The sequence below is a fragment of the Rhipicephalus microplus genome, chromosome 7, assembly GCF_043290135.1.
Source record: "Rhipicephalus microplus isolate Deutch F79 chromosome 7, USDA_Rmic, whole genome shotgun sequence".
In the NCBI taxonomy this organism is placed as follows: Eukaryota; Metazoa; Arthropoda; class Arachnida; order Ixodida; family Ixodidae; genus Rhipicephalus; species Rhipicephalus microplus.
The window spans coordinates 1,397,681-1,413,125 of NC_134706.1; the positions used below are offsets into that span (position 1 = coordinate 1,397,681).

The 15,445-nt window shown below is 44.3% G+C and overlaps 1 protein-coding gene across 7 annotated transcripts in view; it reads right to left on the bottom strand.

Annotated features, from left to right (window-relative positions):
- Window positions 1-15,445, bottom strand: part of Mgtor (nuclear basket protein megator) — a 905,575-nt gene that overhangs the window by 655,293 nt on the left and 234,837 nt on the right. For all 7 annotated transcript variants that reach the window (XR_012884775.1, XM_075868440.1, XM_075868441.1 and 4 more), the window contains exons 28-29: window positions 5,652-5,964; window positions 4,221-4,430 (exon numbers count right to left, since the gene is read on the bottom strand). Coding sequence is in view for 6 of the 7 variants with exons in the window: in XM_075868440.1 (XP_075724555.1) it covers window positions 4,221-4,430; window positions 5,652-5,964 (523 nt within the window). In the remaining variant the exon portion in view is untranslated. The remainder of the gene's footprint in view (window positions 1-4,220; window positions 4,431-5,651; window positions 5,965-15,445) is intronic.

A 15,445-nucleotide genomic window follows, 5' to 3' on the forward strand; every position in this document is an offset into this window, starting at 1 on the left:
GAAGTTTTCCGAAAACGAACTATATTTTACATAGTCATGGCACAAAATGAAAACTCTGCAACTCACTATAAAACTGACTAGATATTTGAAATCAGCATAAAAGCTTATACATATATATAGAGCAAAAAAATTTCATTGCGCTAGCGTACAGATTCAGCAAACTTGTTTTTCGAATTGAATCTCCCCTAAAGGAGGACATGGTGTGTGGAAATTTTTGCTGTAATTTATGTCCGAACTAGATAAAACTAAATATGCAGACTACAGTTGACTTTCGGCAAGTGGAAATCGGTAAAAAAACGAAACAAGTGCTTCTGACAAGACTGGTTTCACTGTTGTACTGCTGTTACAGGGAACACCTTTCAAGTTCTATTTATTCAGAGCCTACTGTAGTTTAGTTTTTCATGTTAATTTCAAATATGCAATACTTCTTATTGTTTATGACATAAAGAAAGCTCCCTCTGTATAGCTTTTGGAGACTATACTACAAAGACTTTGCAGCAGAAAGTATATATTATGGCATAGCTACATACAATATGCAATCAGTGCAACACTGCAAAGAGCTTTCAGATACATTCATAACTAGTTGTTCTGCAGGTGGTCGTAATTCAATGTTCGTACCGTGAGGAAACGAAATCAAATTTAGAGACAAATAAGAATTAAGCTCTCAGCCATTTTTGATGCACCACTTGGGCTTTTAAGTTGAAAAAAGAATTACAGCTCTAGCTGTTTTACATTATAAGAGATCTCTCAGACAAGCTGAAACCCAGAAACATTTAACATGCAGCTTGCACTTGTGACCTGATAAGACTTCTTTTACAAGCACTAGGATAGCTGTGAATTTCAATAATGCAATAATGAAAACCCTTCGGTCTTATGGGCCTAACCTATAAGACCGAAGCGCAGCTGACAACCACCTCCGCAAGAAATTGACCCGTTCATGCGTTCAGCAGTGTTCTCAAAAGCGTGGTCACCAGCCGTCCAGCTCATGACGTCAGTCTAGAGTGCGCACTCAATGGGGCAGGCTTATGAGCTTTTGAGGAGAAAATTGCAGCAGTATCCGACTATACAGTAGACTCTCAGTAAACATGTTAAATGTAACTGCTGCTAAAATAAAACCATTGCCTCTGATATAATTGATATTAAGGGGAGACGCTCCTCGAAAGCACTTTTTTTTTGTTATTCAACTTAGAGCTTCAGAAATTGGACCACTGATGCAGTTTTTCCTCCTGATTCCAAATCTGTAATCAGTTTTTACATAAGTGCAATAGTTTGGGAGTTGTGTTTCAAGTAATGGTGAAACTTGATAAGTTTTCCGGGAACTTTCGCGCATACTAAATGTTCATGCAGAGAGTTGTTCAATGGCTCCTTTTGCTCCCTATTAGCCATAGAGTGCCGATATCTAGCTAGAAATTGTGCTCCAACTTTGAAACTATGAAAAAAACATCTGTGTAGCAAAGTACCCTTTTTTTTCCACTCGACCACCGTTAAATTTATTAATAGATATTTACAGCTGATAGGTTGTGCTGATTCAAGTAGATATCGGCACCCTACGCACTCTCCTCAATGTGTGTGCCAAATTTCGTCGTCGTATGACCATTCTAAGTGCCCGAAACACTTCCCGCAAAAAATGCAAATTGGCCAAAATTGCGAAATGAGAAAAACGCGTTTGAAAGTTTGAAAGTCTGTATTTACAAAAATGAAAAACGCAGTAGCACGAAACTTGTGCTGAACACATACACACATGTCCAGAGGGAATATCAGTTGTCTAAAACTCTCCAGCACCGTAGGTTTTCCCTTCCCGGCTGGTGCGGCAGGACTCTTCCACCCGGGCCCTCTTGGCTGCACTGCGACGGTGTGCCCTCGCCTCAGCGGTCTGACGCACATTCATCTTGTGCATGCGCATGCTGTCTCTGCGGTCGCTGAGGGTAACCAGGGCCTCCGAAGGAAGCACCCCAAGCTCTTCCAGCACCTTTTCAAAGCTCGCGTGGCCCCGGTTGAACCACAGGACTGCAATGGCTGTGGCTGTTTCCACAGCAGTCCGGGAAGCAAACCGGGTCTTTGGACACAGCAGCCATATTTTGCTGTTCAGGGACTCGGCCGCGTTCTGTGTCTTGCCGTGGAGGCACCGGGCAAGCAGCTTCGCATCTGTGAGACGCTTGTAGATTGGGAGGACTGCCAAACCCTGGGCCTTGGTCAGGAGGGGGGTGTGGCACGGTGCAGGCTGGCCCTGCGCCTCAGCACGTCGGTGCTTGCACCACGAGTCTGGGCCTGCAGGACAGAACTTGTGACTTCCAGCACCGTCTGTTGAGCACGAGTGCAAACATGAGGCCCATATGGCAGTGTACATCTTGTGGACATTTCCCCGATTGTTCACAATGGCCACCTGAAAGTAAGTTTGAAGCTTCTGGATGGTGGTCTCCTTCAGCTTCTCACCTCGTGGAAGTGGCGTTGGCAGCTTCCGCAGGCCGGTGCCCAGACGTTTCGCCACGTGGTTGGTGCACTCCTCTTTTTCAATTGGAGTGTCAGGGTACACGTTGGCATCACAGACCCCGTTGTAGGCCTTGCTGTCTCCATCGCTTAGGAAGATGGTGAACCGCAGGGGTGTCTCATAGTCCACAGTCCTCTGCCAAATGCGCACTGCAGCTTCGGCCTCCATGGCATGCGAAGAACAGTCGCAATTCTTCTCACAAACGGGATGATGAAACGCCTGCCATGTTTCTTCATCGCCTCCCATGTCGTTATGCAAACTGCACGCCAGGCAGAAGTTGGAAAGCACTTCATAGTCCAGGCACAAACCAGTGTCCAAGGACACTACAGTTCCCACACCATTGTGGCTTTTGTGGCCTCTTTTTTGCCATGTGCCGTCAAACATGACTGGCACGTCACTGTTACCAGCCACCTCTTTGGTGACGCTGCGTGCCCTTTGCATGTTTTCACAGACAGCCTTCACTGCCGCACTGTGAATCTTTTTGCCGATAGCATGGAAGGTCTTATGGTGCATAGGGTTTGGCAATCCAACTACTGCACAAAATCGTGAAAGTTGCTCATGCCCGATACCGACGGCACGCGCTGCAAGCACCACTTTCAGGTTCACGGCAAAGGCGTCACGCGAACTCCCGCTGTCGTAGCTTCTGCTTGCACCGCGGCCGCCATCTGACGCGACCCGCTTCGACGAGTACGCGGACGAAAGGATGCTCTCCGAGCACTCCGCATTCTCGCAGTGTAGCTCCAGAAACGCCGAAAGGCCTTTCCGCTTTTTATTCGGTGCCCGAACTGCGAGTTTACTCTCGTGACAAACGGGGCATGCCGCGCCTGCGACGACGGCCGTCAATGCACCCAACTCGCACAGCACTACGCTTTCGGCACGATCGGCATTCGGCCTGACGTCGTTTTCGAATAACGCGATCTTTTTCTGCGATGCACTCACAAAATTCACTGCAGCGTTGATCTCGTCGTCGCAGTTGCCATGGTCGACGTTGCCGTGGTCGATGTTAGGCCTACCGGCCGCTGGCCCGTCGCGGACATTTTCGTTGGCGGTGGCTTTCTTGTACGTCCTCCGCCGCTTCCCTCTGAACTTGTTCTTACTTCTGTATTTCCGATGGTCGGCAACGGCCTTTTTCGGGCTTGCCATCGCACGAAAACAGCGAAAAATAACTCCGGAAAACAGTGAAGCGAACTACGGCAAGAAAACACGGGTGCTGTCAGCCAATGGCGGCCCTGCGTTAGTGGCGCGCGGTTTGAAACGGCGGGAAAAGACTGTTTTTGTTGCTTTTTTTTAAGATTTTTCGTGAACGTACGAGACTTCAAGAACCGGGATCGTGGAGAGTAAGGACAACTCTACACGAGCCAGCGGCCGCAATATGGCGGACAGCTCTCTTCGCGGCCCCGCGAGCACGCGAACAGCAGCCCGTTTTGTGTAAATTTCGTGATGCCGCGCGTCACTGCCGCTCACTCAGACGCGTTTTTCACTGACTTCTGATGCTTATTTCGCTGTGATACTTTCAGATGTCAAAATATAATGTATAAAGATGATAAAGCAACAAAAAACAGAAAAGGTGAAATTTGGAAAAAAAACGCGACTTTTCGACCCGCGTCTCCCCTTAAGCACCTTTGTTGATCTTTAGGTAAACAGAACTCCAGTTGACAACAACATTGGCAACAGTGAACTCAAACGTTGACCTTAGGGGAAAGCAGCACAAAAAAAATAATAAACTGCTCACGGCCTTGGCCCGGTCCAGCTCCTGCGTGAGGCTGGTCTGGCGCTCCTGCAGCTGTCGCACGCTGGCGTCTAGATCGGAGCGTGCCTGCGCCCCTGCGGTCTCCGCCTTTGCTTGCGCTTCTTCCAGCTCGGAGCAGCGCTTCTCCAGGGCCTCCTTGGAGGACTTGAACTCCTCAAACTGGCTGCGGTAGTGGCGCGCTATCTTCTTCACCTGCACGCAACAGTCGAAAACAGCACACGCAATGCGGTTCTTGCTTCTTTTTGATCAGGCTGCATGAACAATGATTACTGCATTACCATGTTGCACACACATGGCACAGCTTGTAGGGATGGGTGGACCGTAAATTTGAGATTTGAAAATAACTTCAAATGGAATCGTTCAATTGGTATACATCACACACATTATAAAAAAAATTTAGCATTTTTGTCATGACCATCAAAATTGTACAATATCTTCGAGAATTAAAATAAGTACGCTTGTGCGAATAGTAGATATTACGTTCAAAGCAAATTTGAAGCAAAAAGTGATTTCGGTCAAATATTTTCGAAATGAATTCAAATAGTATATATATCACATTTTATATTTATAAAATGGGCATATTTGTCATGATCTAACTACCTGCAAAAAATGCCATTTTTTTTGCATAAAAGAAAGCAGAAACAACTTTGAATGCCAGCAGAATTTGAGTTTCGATAAAATTCAAGTCATAGCCTGTAAAATATATTGCTTTTTAAAATTTGTTATAGTTGCAGCATATAGGCCAGTATAAAAAGCTTTTAAACGTAAAAAATGAATCGATGTGAGGGTAATATTCTCATTTAACCTCAAAGTAGGGCTTCGCAACAGTGCAGATTTCTTTTGAACAGGTACTTTCATGGCTTAGCACCGATAAACTGTAGTGGAACCACATTTACAGGGTGTGACACATTGACTAATATGCATTTATTTAGTCATTTTGCATTATTCGAAATTTTTATTAATTTCAATTCATTTCGAAGTGAATTCGAATACTGCATTATTCGATTGAAAATTCAAAGCATTCAAACATTCGCACGAGCATAAAAACAAGGCATATGCGAACTTACCTTTTATGGCTCAAAATTCGTGGAAAATAGCACCAGGACTTGATTAGTTTAAAGAGAACGCAAATTATGAGTGGTAAATCATGTTACGTTTTTATATTTACTGTGGCAGTCCATGTAAGCCCTTATAACACTTATTGAAGCTTTGAACAAATAATGAAGGTACTTCCCGTGGATAGGTTGTTGGCAAAGAAGCCACACGCTGCAGTGAAACCACTTCAAGGAGGGGTTACATGAAGTTATGTCTATCCGTTCACTTGAAAATCGTACATAATCTAAGTACATTTGAATACTGCAATATTCATTCGGCTCATGCCAAACTGACATCACTTTGACAATAAACTTGTACCTGGACGATTGTCTTCAGCTTCTCCTCCTTGTCCACACGGAGTGATTGAAGCTCTGTGGCTGCCTTCTCAGCCTCGGCCTTCAGCAGGTCTGCTTCTGCGCGGACGGCCTGGAGCTCCTTTTGAGTGTCCCTCTGCAGTGCAGTGATTTGTGACGACAGCTCAGAGTGTACTGCCTTGGCCTCCTCCGTCGCTGCGTTGAGACGTTGCTTGTAGTCCGCCACCTCATCCCGGTATGTCGCCAACTGCCGCTTGACAGCAACCAGCTCCTCGCCACGATTGTGCGCCTCCCTCTTCAGGTTGGTGTTTTCCTCCCTGGTTAAGAAAAATTTTTGCAGCTTGTAGTGAAAGAACAGCTCAACTTCGTGGTTTCTTTTTGCTTTTTTTGTCTATCTCTTTTTTTTTTGTCAACATTTCTTTCTCTTTCTTCCTTTAAAAAGTATTTCTTCATTTCTTCATCAACATTGATGAAACTTGGTGTGTTTTCATATATTTATATGTAAATTTCACATATGCAAATAATTTACTAGCACAATGTGTAGCTAATGAAGTACAAGATGTTTAACATGCCTTTTGGGGAGGAAGTTTGTTTTCTAAACAGAGAATTTGTGGGGGTGCTGACACACCCTGTAAAGTTCGCGCTGCATGGCGCACGTGTCTCGCCCAAAAGCTGCATTTTAGGTTACAACTTCTGAGCGATAGGTGGCGTGTACGCGAGCTATGACCCCTGGCGGAAGGCAAGCCTTGGTGGCAGGTGAGAGTTGAGAGAGTTGAGCACAGACAGAAGGACAGACAGACTAGAAGAAGGACGAACAGAGAGAGAAAGACGGACAGACAGAAGAAGGACGGACAATCCGAGCAAACGCACAGATGAATGAACGCATGGACAGACGGACGGACGCATGGATGGACACATGGGTGGTCGGGTGGACAGGCTGACAAACGCTTTGCCCCACTCATCATCATCATTCACTCCGTGAATATGCTGCGATTTTTTTCTTTTTGGTTTGGAGGGACAGCACATTCAGGCATTTGCTCGCAATGTCGCCTTGTGCACACAGAGCACTCGCTCGCGCTTTGCAGTAGCTAAGGCCAAGTGCACCTTGAGCGCGTGGCTGCCACTTCGAGTTTCCACGGCAGCGGGGCAATTACGGAAGAAAGATGCGTGCTAGTGCCGAAATAACAAAATCCGGGGTAAAATTCCTAAATTGTCTGTGGCGAAAAATGGTTAATCAAGGATGTTTCTTATCCTGATAGAAGTCGAAAATACATGTGCTTTTTTAAAGTAAAGGCAGGAAATAGAAAAACTTCGTAAAATCAAAAAATTCGTTATACAGAGGTTTGTTATACGCAGGTCTAACTGTATCTGAAAATTCCTCATAAAGGTATATTCCTAACACTACAAATATTACAATACTGTTTTTCATTTACTTTGTTATAACCAATACTTCTTTATATCCTGGTTTGTTATATTGAGGCTTGAGTGTAGGAGTAAAGTAGGGATGTGCAAATGTTCAGGCGCTTCCCAAATTACAATGCATTATATTAGATTATTGAAATTTGCTATGGCATGAATTCAGAATATTCAAAATTTTTAAGTATTTGAAAGGAATGACTATACTATGAACATTTGAGCACATATGTCAAAATTTTAAGATTGTTTCACTGCAGCGTGGGTAAGACATGCCAGGAAACCACCCAGAAAAAAAAAAGAAGGTCCACACTGCAAACATAGCAAATTCTAAAATGTAACATACTTTACAGCATATAACTGCACCTTCCAAATTTAAAAATCTTGCCATTATTTAAAGTTGCTCCCACTTCACAATGAATCAAGAAAGTGACATTGCCACATGCCTACTTTCAATTCTTAAAGATATTGAGCAGGTGATTCGAGTAGTGCTGATATTTTTTGAACATGTAATACACTCGAACCTCATTATAACAAAGTTGCAACTTACACAAAAAAATCAAAGCATTTCCACGAAGTGGTGATGATGATGAGGATGTCCGTCTGTCCGCACCTACTGACTGAGTCATCAAACTAGGAAGTCACGAAGCACGACGAGCTATGAGGGACAGACCCATGGCTTTAGCAGCTTCGCCCCTAAAATAAGTTTGTTATATGCGAAAATTCGTTATTCAGTTGAACCTCTTTACAAAAGGCATGCTCTGGGCAGCTATTCCTGTCTTTTATAAGTGATGTCTCCAATAAGAAAGGTACCACGTATGCATTTTCTTATCAACCTGTATTTTACTGTAGGCAAACTGGTGTCGCTTATACTCAATTGTCTTTTATATTGCCACACTCCTTACTACGTCATGTTAATGCCCCATTGCACTGTCAGTAATTCTCAGCACAAACTGCGGCTCCAGTGATTGAGAAGCTTCGGGACTGTAGATCGTTTTAAGATTATCCCTACTTAACAAACATTACAGATTATTCTTAGCACCCTCTGCTGCGTTGCAGATCTGACCGCCGCCGTGGTCAGTTGCTTCGCAGCTGCTGGGGATTGAGGGCCATGAGTTATTTGACGTAAGAATCTCTGGATCCGGACAGGCCGCCATTGGAACCTGAACTTGGCAACTTTTAACGCTAGAGCCTTATCTAGTGAGGGAAGTCTAGCTGTACTATTCGAGGAGCTAGAGGGTGTTAAATGGGACATAATAGGGCTCAGTGAGGTTAGGAGGACAGATGAGGCCTATACGGTGCTACAGAATGGGCACGTCCTTTGCTACAGGGGCTTGGCAGACAGAAGAGAACTGGGAGTGGGGTTCCTAATTCACAGAAACATAGATGGCAACACAGAGGAATACTATAGCATTAATGAAAGGGTGGTAGGTATCGTAATTAAACTGAATAAAAGATACAAAATGAAGGTAGTACAGGCTTACGCGCCTACATCCAGCCATGATGACGCTTCAGTTGAAAGCTTCTATGAAGACGTGGAATCGGCAATGAGTAAGGTAAAAACACAGTATACTATAGTGATGGGCGACTTCAATGCAAAGGTAGGGAAGAAGCAGGCTGGAGACCAGGCAGTAGGAGATTATGGCATCGGTACTAGAAACGCCAGAGGAGAGCTACTAGTAGAATTCGCAGAACGCAATAATTTACGAATTTTGAATACCTTCTATCGAAAACGAGAAAACCGCAAGTGGACATGGAGGAGCCCTAATGGCGAAAATAAGAACGAAATAGACTTTATAATGAGTACACACCCTGGAATCGTGCAGGATGTGGAAGTGATTGGCAAGGTACGATGCAGTGACCATAGAATGGTACGGTCTCGAATTCGCCTAGACTTGAAGAAAGAACGACAGAAACTGATACGCAAGAAGCCAATCAATCAGCTAGCACTTAGAGGGAAAGTACAGGAATTCAGAGTGTCGCTGCAGAACAGGTACTCGGCTCTTAGTGAGGAAACCAACCTTAGCGTAGATACAATGAATGATAATCTAACGAGTATCATTACAGAGTGTGCAGTGGAAGTTGGAGGCAGGGTAGGTAGACAGGACACTGGCAAGCTTTCCCAGGAAATGAAGAACCTAATTAAGAAGCGTCAAATCATGAAAATGTCAAGTACAACAGACAAAATAGAACTGGCAGAGTTTTCGAAGTTGATTAATAGACGTAAGGTATGCGATGTAAGAAGGTATAACATGGAGAGAATTGAACACGCTCTGAAAAACGGAGGAGGTGTCAAAGCATTGAAGAGGAAACTTGGGATAGGCAAAAGTCGGATGTATGCACTAAGGGACAAAGAAGGCAAAATAACTACCAATATGGATAGGATAGTTAAAATAGCGGAGGAGTTTTACAGAGATCTGTACAGTAGCCAAGACAACCACGACCTTAATACTATAAGAACTAGCAGTAACCCAGATTACACCCCACCAGTAATGATAGAAGAAGTCAGAAAACTTTGGAGAGCATGCAAAGGGGCAAAGCTGCTGGTGGGGATCAGGTAACATCAGATCTGCTGAAAGATGGAGGACAGATTGTGTTAGAAAAACTAGCCACCCTGTGTACGAGGTGTCTCCTGATGGGAAGAGTACCAGAGTCTTGGAAGAACGCTAACATCATCTTAATACATAAGAAAGGACATGACAAGGACTTGAAGAATTACAGGCCGATCAGCTTGCTCTCTGTAGTATACAAGCTATTTACAAAGGTAATTGCTAACAGAGTAAAGAAAACATTAGAATTCAATCAACCAAAGGAACAAGCAGGATTTCGAACAGGCTACTCAACAATTGGCCACATTCATACTATCAATCAGGTAATAGAGAAATGCTCAGAGTATAACCAACCACTATACATATCTTTCATAGATTACGAGAAGGCGTTTGATTCAGTAGAAATATCAGCCGTCATGCAGACACTGCGGAATCAGGGCGTAGATGAAATATATATAAACATTCTGGAAGATATCTACAGGGGATCAACTGCTACCATAGTGCTTCATAAAGAAAGCAACAGAATACCAATAAAGAAGGGTGTAAGGCAGGGGGACACAATTTCCCCAATGCTATTTACCGCGTGCTTACAGGAGGTTTTCAGAAGCCTAGAATGGGAACAGTTAGGGATAAGAGCCAATGGAGAATACCTTAGTAACCAGCCCTTCGCCGATGACATTGCATTGCTGAGTAACTCGGGGGACGAATTGCAACTCATGATTACGGAGTTAGACAAGGAGAGCAGAAAGGTGGGTCTTAAACTTAATCTGCAGAAAACGAAAGTAATGTACAACAACCTCGGCAAGGAGCAGCGCTTCGATATAGGTAATAGTGCACTTGAAGTTGTAAAAGAATATGTCTACTTAGGGCAGGTAATAACCGCAGAGCCGAACCACGAGGTTGACGTAACTAGAAGAATAAGAATGGGGTGGAGCACATTCGGCAAGCACTCTCAAATTATTACAGGTAAATTGCCACTATCCCTCAAGAGGAAGGTATATAACAACTGTATCTTGCCGGTACTTAGCTACGGAGCAGAAACCTGGAGACTTACAAAGAGTGTTCAGCTTAAATTGAGGACGACGCAGCGAGCAATGGAAAGAAAAATGGTAAGTGTAACCTTAAGAGACAAGAAGAGAGCAAAGTGGATTAGGGAACAAACGGGGGTTAAGAATATCATAGCTGAAATCAAGAAGAAGAAATGGACATGGGCAGGGCATGTAGTGCGTAGACAGTATAACCGCTGGTCATTAAGGGTAACTGACTGGATTCCCAGGGAAGGGAAGCGGGTTAGGGGGAGACAGAAGGTTAGGTGGGCAGATGAGATTAAGAAGTTTGCGGGTATAAATTGGCAGCAGCAAGCACAGGACCGCGTTAACTGGCGGAACATGGGAGAGGCCTTTGTCCTGCAGTGGACGTAGTCAGGCTGATGATGATGATGATGATGACAGATTATTCTGAAAGCTAAGGGGCCGCTATTGATAATGCTAGAAAATTCAATGGCACGTGTATAGATGCTGACGCACTTCACCGCTTATCAGTTCATCGACAGCCAATGCTTTGTTCGCCGCTATCATTGCCAGTGTGTATCGCTGTAATCTGACGGTCAGTTTATTGGCCACAAGCACGGCCCAAATAAACAGTTTCACCTTCTACCTAGAGTCTGCTCCATTCGTTTACGTCACGACCTTGTGACACCTGGTAAAGGTGCTGCTCCTTCGTATACCGACCACCCCCGTCAAGCCACGAAGAAGGCAACGCAAAGGACAACCTTTATCATTGAACCAGTTGCAGGCAGTAGGGCTTACAGCCAGAACATGGGCTTTTCTCAGAAAACATCAGGCAAACCAAGATCATAGTTTTAACCGCAGGCACAGTGACCACTGCCGCGCCACCTGCACCAATCGTGCTCCGGCAGCCCAAAGAGCCACCAACATTCTGCCGATCATTAGTGGAAAACCTAGAATGCTGGCTGGAGACGTACAACCAAGTCACAAGTCACCGTCTTGAACAGCTGGTACCCCAACGAAAAACTGTGCCCCGTCTACTTTTACCAAAAAGATGCTGCGAAAACATGGTTCGAGAACCGGGAGTCCACGCAACGAAGCTGGGATATCTTTTGAATGACATTCCTCAGCACATTCATGAGCGTAGTCCACAAGGAACGTGCCACTATGATCTTAGAGACGCTTCTACAACTCTCTAATGATAACCATCTACGTTGAAGAAATGACCCAGCTGTTCCGTCACGCTGACCACGCCATGGCCGAAGAGAAGAAGCTCCGATTCCTAATGCAAGGTGTCAAGGAAGAGTTATTTAGGGGAGATGCTGGTCGAAAAATGAAAGTTTTTTTCAAAATTACCGATTTTTTATTTTCACCTGTTTTGATAAGATTAGTACCTCTATTGTTATGAAAAAAATAATAGAGACTGAAACTTAACTGGAAATGCTTTAAAATTGCATCTAGAGAGCACAAGGTGCCTGTTAAGAGGTCCAAAGTGTGCAGTGTTCAAGCACCTTGCCGCCAATAATGCGCCGCCACTCGCCATTGTTGATCCCATGAGTCAGAGTCGAGCCTCACTCTTCAAATAACAACAGTTTCTCTCGCTGATGCAGCGCAAGAAATAATAAAAAGAAGCACTCTTCTGCGCGTTTTTCGAGCGCCACGACTGGCTTATCACATGGTACGAATCAGGAACCGCCATTGGCTGCTGTGCGCTTGCATGTGCTGTGAAACCTATTTACGGGGTCCATGTCTTGTCGAGCAGCGCAGCTGAACAATGCTGTTCTCGTGTAATTATCTCCGTTATGAATGAAAAAAAGCATTGCTTGCAATTGAAAGCCGTTGTGCAGCGTGCTTTGTAGGAATAGGCTATAAGCAGCTGGTCCGATTTGCGGCAGTTGTTGGCTTGCAAAAGCCAATGCATCAAAATTCATTCACACCTGTCAGCCGGAAAGTTCGTGATGCGGCAATGGATGACGTCAGCGGCTATCTTGAGAGGTCGAAAGAGCTCGCAGTGACAGAACTTAGCAGGGATGACATTGCCATTATGTACGATGGTATGGGGCACAAACATGGCTGCAAAATGGCATGACACTGGACTTAGTTTGGCTTTCGCAGTCCTGTTGAACTTCTTCCTAGCTTGCACTTGGCACAAGGCTCTGCCAGATGGAGCGGAAGTTTGGCAAGCGTTTCATGGCCCTGTCTGTGAGCGAAATGTCTGTGAGCGAAATGTCTGTGAGGAGTCGGCTCGAAAAAGCAAGAGGGACAAACTAATGGTGCTGGCGTATTTTAGTCGCAGTGGTTACTACAAGAAGGATTGTTCTTTTTTGTGTGGAAATTTTATCTGATTTAATGATATCTTTCATTATTAAAAACTTAATTTTAACTTTAAGACTCTTTTTTTCTCAAAACAAATTTTGCAATTTTTTTCCAATGTGCCCCTCCTTTTTCGGGCACTTCTAGTGCTCGGATCTGCATGAAATTTTGCCCAAGTTTTTTCCAAAGTACTACAAATGCAATTATCTAAATTAAATTTCAATATTTTATTGTATAGTAAAAAAAAAGTGTATGTATACCTTTACTAGGGTTGGTAAAATATGAACTTTTTACGTCTATTATTTTTCACGCATGTTACATATTTTGTATGTGCTTCCTAATTAGTTATTTGCACTACACTTTATTTAAAGCATTGTGAACTATGAATGGCAAAAAATTACAGAAGTTTAGGAATGAAAAAAGGGGAGGGGCAAAAGGGTTAAGGTTTTCACCTTGTCATGTTGCAGATCTAAAAGTGTGCAACTTGCAAGAAAACTAATTATATACTTGAAATCAGCATAAAAAGTTGCATAACCAGCTCAAGTTTCGTTGCTCTAGGGTGAATATTAAAAAAAAAGTGTCTTCAAGTAGCATCTCCTTTTAAAGGGCTTGTGCGCAACCCGCCCAAGACTGTCAAAGCATTCCCCACCAAGCCCACGAAAATCTAGTATGCACTTGAAATGTGCACAGCAACGCCACTTTTCAACAGCCAACTGCTACCCCGAGGATCATGGCCTCAGCAGCGACAACCTGCACGAGACAATCCGAGCGATCATGCGGAAGGAGCTGAGCAAGCTGTTACTTTTGGCCACGAAGCAAGAAAGACAGGAGGGGAAACGCTGGGGGCACCAGCAGGGGCGCACGCCGCGATAATGTCACCCTGAGTGAGTAGGTCGGAGAATGTGCGCGCAGCGATCCTTGTGGCGACGCACAGAACTATTCGTTTTCCATTGCGGGAGGAGAGTGCGTGCGCCCGCTGTTTCTGACACACCCGAGTGTCGCCTGTTATATCTGCCTTTCACCGACTCCACTATGCTACTAGATGCAGCTATGACAGTTTTTCCCCGGTGCGACTTGCCAAAACAAAATTAAGCAAGTAGAATCTCTTAGAGCCAGCATTTTTAATTATATATGTTGTATCAAATGCTCTTCGGACAAAGAAATAAATAGACGTGTTAGAAATTAAAAAAAAAGATTATCTGTAATCGTAGCAAGGCGCGTGCCTAAAATCACTCGTGCAGCTTGAGGATAGATTTCGCATGTTCTTCGATATAACAGTGCCATACAGAACTACTGCACGCGAAAGAAACACAGACATTGATGAAGCAGCTTTGAGCAGACGGCAACTGATTTGAACAGAAGAGCAGACTGCCTCGAGCTGTGAATCAATTCTGCATAAAAAAAAAAAAGTTCGACCTTTCAACCTCTGTCTGACCAAGAAATGCAGCGAGAATGGGCAAGGGCTATATGAAGAGAAGATGGACAATGAAAGGGAAGCAACTGCGTCTAGGAAAATTATTTGCGCAGTGGAACGGTCCGCAGGCACCACACTACGCTAAGTTTAAAATTCAAGACATCCCTGACCAGCCAAAGATGTGCCTCGCTGAAGTGGCACCTAAAGCTTTTGAGCAAATGTTATACTAACTTGTGCTCAAAAATGAAGCCAAGAGCTGGCCGGAATATTTCTGAAATTACCGATAAAAGCAGCGCCAAACGAGCGAAGGTAGATGCCACTCGTCACGAGCCAGAAGTCTTCGGCGAATATTTTACCAGCTTCTAAATTTCCAGGTAAGCTACATCACAAAAAAAAAAAAAAGCGTGGTTCTCACTTTTACTCGTTTGGTTGTTTTAGCTTGACATGAACGATTGCTTCTCAGGGAGTTCTAACATAAAACAAGCTTTGGAAGAGAACAGACACACGAGAAAAATAGTTTTCCTGTTTGTTTCTAATTTAAAAATTTTTCTTTCATATAATAAGCTCACTCTATGTTTTTTTTTTTTATTAGTTAGCACATAGTGTATGCCATGTTCTCACAAATAATATTTCTACCTTCGCATGCAAAGGTGAAAGAATGAAAGCGAATCTGTTTAGGGCTTGTGGACAGCTTCGTGAAACTATCGCGGTATGGTCTTTCTCCCAAGGCACTCTTGGCTAGCTTAGGCAAAACTCGTCGTAACGATTTACCATCTTGTTTAGCGAGTGTATCTGAGCTATGCACTAATGCACTGAGTGGCGAGAGTAAGCGTGCAAGCAGATGACAAGAGCGGGCTCCACACTTCTCGTGTCTGCGGCTCCGGCGCGGCAGTTCGGCCACGGTTCTGTAGGTGGTACTGTCAAGACGTTTGCCGCCACTCTGGGGGGTGACACAATCGTGGTGCAAAAGGAGTCGAGTTGTCCCTCCTGTCTATTCTTCCTTCGTGCCTTCAACACAGCCTCAAGTGGATTCAATAGCCGACATTGTCCGCAAGGAAGTTCGGCAATCTCTTGAAATTCCCGAAGCGCCGCAGACTGAGCC